Source organism: Marmota flaviventris, chromosome 4, assembly GCF_047511675.1.
Source record: "Marmota flaviventris isolate mMarFla1 chromosome 4, mMarFla1.hap1, whole genome shotgun sequence".
Classification (NCBI taxonomy): domain Eukaryota; kingdom Metazoa; phylum Chordata; class Mammalia; order Rodentia; family Sciuridae; genus Marmota; species Marmota flaviventris.
The window spans coordinates 104,500,932-104,506,731 of NC_092501.1; the positions used below are offsets into that span (position 1 = coordinate 104,500,932).

Genomic DNA, 5,800 nt, shown 5'->3' on the forward strand with positions numbered 1-5,800 from the left:
CAGCTCTTAGGATGGTTTCTGAGATTCTATGGTCCTTCATCAGGGAATAGGATGATAACAACTGGACTTGGGACTTTTTGAAAGGACCTGTGTAATTTCTTTTTTTTTTTTTTTTTTGTTTCTCTAAAACTTTATTTCAAAGTTATTCACCTTACCATCAATAAGGTTTATGGTTAATGCTCTGTGCCAGTATTACCAGGCTTGCCCATTGCCGGCAATGGACTTTGAGAAAACCCATTTCTTGGCAATCAAACATTAAATTACTCTTTTCGACATACTGAACTCCCAAAACTTGGAAAAGTATTACATGCACCATTTTCCCACCATTCTTTTAAATCTGAGCTTACATTATTAATCTACATCAGTGGATGTTAAAATGAAGTCATTTTAACAAATTATGACTGTACAAATCAAAATACCACTAGTTAATAATATTAGACAAGAGTATCTTACAAACACTACATTACATATTAGCTTGCAATCTGAAACATTACATTTTGTATTTGTTTATTTTCGATAACTGAAACTTCACAGAATTTAATGGTAAATAAAGTTTTAAAAATTTAGTTCTGTACATTAGTTCCAACTATCTCTATTTTACAATCTATAAGGCTCATGTCATAGTTCAGCACCAAAAACATCTATAAAACTTTCTAACCAATCTCTTTCATTCCATGTGATAGTTTTTTGTTGTTTTTTAAAGGTGAATGTCCAAGAAAAAGCTTTATAAACCCTACTTCCAGACCTAGAAGTGGAATACTCTTTTTGGCTAGTCAGACTATGTAAAAACTTAGGTTGTACCTTCTTATTTTCATCGAACAGATACAAAAACAAAGACCCACACAAACACACACACAAAACAAAAAGAACTCATACCACAAATCTGTCAGTCTAGAAATTGAATTTGTAACACTGAAACATAAGTAGCCTAATAATGCCCTGCTCCATCCTTCCAGTTTAAAATTTTAAAAAGGCATCAAAGAAATGTTTTATGTATCTTTTAAAATAAGGTGCAAAGAAGGATTGCAACAAAAAGCTTCCTCATATACACCTCCAATAACATCTCGATGTTGCTGAGCACAGTCCACCATGAACTGATCAGGAGCACTCAGCTCCTGCAGCTATCATGACAGCTCCCAAACAGACCATGCTTTTTATGCCAGAAGCCTGCTCAATGCTAGTGTCTCTCTGTTCAGAGATCATCACAATAACTTTGTCAATGTTGGTCTGGATAATATTCCAGAACCAGTGTTACTGTCCTAACTCTTTTCTGCCTCTCTAGGATTTATAAATCTGAGAAAAAGAATGTTTGTCTTGCCATTTTCAAAGAGTATTTGTGCATATCACATTTTAAGACCACATTCCCCAAGCTAGAAAAAATTTTCAAAAACCACAGGTACTTTCAATAATCTTGTTGTTCAAAGTATAAAATTCTTACACATTAAAAAAAAATTAAATTGGAGACTAGTACCTCTGCTTTCCTCTAACAGAAGCACAGGATTCACACTACATTTAAAAACTAAATTTCATGCATATAAATGGCCAGAGAGGTATAAAGTTTACAGAGCCCTTAACATCATTCGAGTACATTTAGCATTGGCTAGACCACAACAGGAAGCATGTTAGCAAATTGGGCAGATAGACTTGTCCAAGAGCACAACAGTTTGCTAGGCTCTGTGTCAGTCACATAAAAATTTAAGCAATGTGTAATTCTTTAAAATTGTCCCCAGACATTCCCTTCCTCCAACCATTCCCCTATCCCCACCCCAACCCAAACACACTGTGAAGTCTCGCAGTTCACGGAGTATCTTAATGTTCCCCATTACTAATGACAGCTACTTCGGGTTCTGCTGCTGATGCAGGGAGCCTTGGCACTTTCTTAGCAGGGCTTGGAATATGCTCAGTTGCTGTATCTGAATGCACAAGTCCTACTCCTTCACCCAAAGTGTCATCATTTGGAGAGGGGCGACGAGCGTACGTTCTTCTATGCTTTTCATCCACTCTAACTAGGTACCATGTTCCTTCAAAGAGTGAATCTATTGAACACTGAGGTATATAGTTGGCCAAGTGATGAGTGTCCTCTCTGAGCTTCATGTTTTCAGCAAAGACATCTGGTGCTACACAAGTTCTTGAGTCAAGCCTTGATTTAAGATCACACAAACTTGCTGTTATTTTATCAAGAGCAGACCCTGGTGTGGCATCTTGTGTAACTTTAAGAGAGTACAAGGTGGCAGCCAAACCAGAACCATAAGAGAACACTCCTATCCTCTTCCCTGCCAATTGCTGAGGAGAGTACTGGGCTAGAACAGAAGCAAGGGAACCATATACTGAGGATGTATACATATTTCCATTTTGATTTGATACCAGCAAAGATGCCTTTGTTTTCTGATTAAAGAGTTCAGAACTAGCCTTCATAAATGCCTTTTCCACATCTCTGTCAAAGTAAGTATCTTCTAATTTAACATCCCCGAAAGCTTCCAGGCCACTGTAGATAGTATTTTTATCTCTGTTCTGGTCATTAAGGAAGTCATTCAGCATCATCCGAGCTAGAGATTTCTGAACCAGTTTACAATATGGTGAGTGAAAGATCATGAAGCCAAAATCATTTAAGGTAAAATCTTTATCATTTCCCTCTTTCTGCCACTGAGCACGGATCTTTTTGCGGTAGACAGAATAACAGCGGTCTAATGCACTGAGGTAGCATTGTATGGAGAGTTTTCCATCAACTATAGGATATTCAGAGACCATATCGGGCTTGTAAAAATCATAGGCATGTTGCATATGTGTTCCACGAAGCCCTCGGTCAAAAATTAAAGGAGCATTTGGCCCAATCAGCAAAGCCACAGCTCCAACTCCACCTGTAGGTCTGGCATTTCCTGTGGCATATATAGCAATATCTCCTGCAACTACCAGGGCATACCGTCCATCCCAAGAGCTGGACTCAATCCAGTTAACAGCATTGAAGACAGCAGCTGTGCCTCCATAGCACGCATTAGTTGTATCTATTCCTTCTATATCTGTATTCCCAGACTCCTCAAATAGCTGCATCAAATTAGTCTTCACTGACTTTGATTTATCAATGATTGTCTCTGTTCCAACTTCTAACCGTCCAATGCAATCATAAGAAAGGTTATTTCTCTCCATTAGATTCTGAACCACAGTTAGGCAAAGAGAGTTGATATCTTCTCGATCTGTGCAGAAGCCCATCCTGGCCTGGCCCAAGCCAATGGTATACTTTCCAGCATCTACACCATCATATTTTTCCAACTCTGCTTGATCAACATATTGAGAAGGAAAATAGATCTCAAGGGCAACAATTCCCACATCTTTTGGCCAACAAGCTTCTGCATTCAAAGGAAGTGACCCAGGCATGGTGAAAAAGCTGTGTGAAGGACAGAGAACTGCAGCCTCCAGGTCTGTCACTGTTTCCTCTGCTGGGCACCAAATGTGACAGGGTAGTGACCACAGGAAAAGACCAAGCCGCGAAAGACCGTCGGACCTGTGTAATTTCAAAGATAAAATAGAACACAGGTTATTGGCAGAGTTGAACAATCTATGATATTTTTATTTCATCAATATTAATAATTTATTATCAAAATATGAATTTGACATTTTACTTCTATATACATTATGTCCTAATCAATTTAAGCTGATTAAGAATTAATTTGGTCAGACAAGCTGGTACATGACTAAAATCCCAGTGACTAAGGCCAAAAGATTACAAATTCAAGGAGAGTCTAGGCAATGTAAGGAGATCCTTTCCCAAAACAAAAATAAAAAGGACTGGGGATGAAGCTCAGTGGTTAAAATGCCTTTGGGATCATCCCCCAGGACAAAAAAAATTGTTTTAATGGAAGATGAATATGAATACCAAACTTGTAAGGATTACATGGCAATATTTTTAGCACTGAAATTCTTGTAAGTATTGCTATGTTAGCCATTGCTTTTGGACATGACTCTAAAAGTATGCAGGGCAGGGAAAGGTTCATAAAGTTTTCCAACAACATTTATCTTATTAAAAGTATACCTGTTGGTGTAACCCCTTCCACATTTCTCAAAATCTTTGAATTGCAAAACTGATGAAGAAAATTTCTGTATTTATTTATTTTAGCTGATAAAATATTGCTCATGTATTTTATTCTAATTAAAAACAAAAAAAAATCTTATGTGGCACTGAATCTCTTATAATAAGTTTAAGTGAACCCCTTTTATTCTATTTGTGAATTTGACAAATGTAATAACCAAATACATTTTGATCTTTGGGAATTTTAAATGAAATATTTTCTGATTTTTTTTTCATGGAAAAAATGTTAAGCAGAAATTTTTATTTGGAGTTTAATGATACCAATTAAATTCTTAAAAGCCATAAAACCATAGACCCAAGAAAAACCTTGGGAACTGTCTAGTACAAACACACCATTGCACAGATGAGGAAATTAAGGTCCAGAGGGGGAGCATGTCTTGGCCAAGGTTACATGGCTCATTGGCTTGTGTACTTCACTAAGTTTGAATCTGCTGATCCCATCTTTTTAAAACCTTAATTAATGTATTTGTTTCCTTCACCTTGGAAGAATTATTTAATATTTCTTCAATTTAGATGTCTTAGCTTTTATGTGATAATAATTTTATTAACACATATGTTGTATAGCACTTACTAGGTGTCAGACATTCTTCAAAGTGCTTTATAAATAAGTGTTTTACAAGTGTAAAAGCTTTGCAAGTATTTACAAGTATTTAACACTTACACCAACCCCATGAAGTTGGTCCTATCATCATTACCATACAAAGGATGTGATTAGTGAGTTCTAGGTAATTTTGTGACTTGGTATAATGTTATACCATTTGTAAATCACAGAATTGGGTATCCAGCCCAGGCTGCCTGGCTCCAAAGACTGTGTACTTCAGCATTTCAATGGGCTGATTCTCATTACTCATACCAAAATAATAGTAATGTATATAAAACAAGTGGAAGCAAGAATACTCAGTACTATTATTTCAGAAACATTTAAAACAAGATACCTAGACCTAACTTTCTCATATTTAAACACTGGTACCATCATTTATTAGGTGGAAGGTGCTAGTAGAGTCACAACATTTTATTTTTCTGACTTTAAATTTTTAAATGTAAATATAAGAAGCACTTATAGTACCTATGTCATGTAATTAGTCAAGAATATGTTAAAATATAAATGGGAAAGTTTTACAAATTTAGAACACTAAGGTAATAGTTAGCTTTTATTACAAGAGAAATAGAGTATACAATATACAATTGTGTAAATGGATGGTAAACTTTTGTGGCATCCAAATGTAACCTGAATTTTTAAAAATTAAAATATAAGTTTGATTTAAAGATCCAAAGGCTGTAGAAAACGTGAAAGAAATACTGGAAATATAAGAGAAAAAAATAACTTATTGTGGGAGCAAACTGTACCTCTCAGCTCAATTTCATGAGGACTTGCTAAGAAGAGCAGAATTGACTAACAATCCTACCTGTCACCTCTTTGACTGCATCTCTGCATTCATTCAAACCAGGTCATGCTTCATACAGTCTAGCTCATGACAGAGCACAGCCTGAAGACTAATACTGGCATTCCTGTATGACAGGTGTCTCCTCTAAAGAACTCTTTCTGGGACTTACCAATGGCCATGTAGAGGTTTTTCTCAAAACTACATTAAGGTATGTGGTCTAAGATACTTCCTACATAGTTCTTTCCTTCCACTCTTCTTTCATAGGTGGAGATCTACCTTATGTCTGAAGACTCTTCTTGAATTTTCTAGCCTCCTCTCCTTTTATCCTCTA

General features: G+C 36.2%; 1 protein-coding gene across 1 annotated transcript; it reads right to left on the bottom strand.

The window, feature by feature from the left end:
* Nucleotides 1-490: 490 nt before the first annotated feature.
* Nucleotides 491-3,392, bottom strand: LOC139705446 (hydroxymethylglutaryl-CoA synthase, cytoplasmic). The gene has a single exon (XM_071611461.1). It carries the CDS (start codon nucleotides 3,370-3,372, stop codon nucleotides 1,810-1,812), a length of 1,563 nt encoding a protein of 520 aa, XP_071467562.1. The 5' UTR covers nucleotides 3,373-3,392; the 3' UTR covers nucleotides 491-1,809.
* Between the last annotated feature and the right edge of the window lie 2,408 nt (nucleotides 3,393-5,800).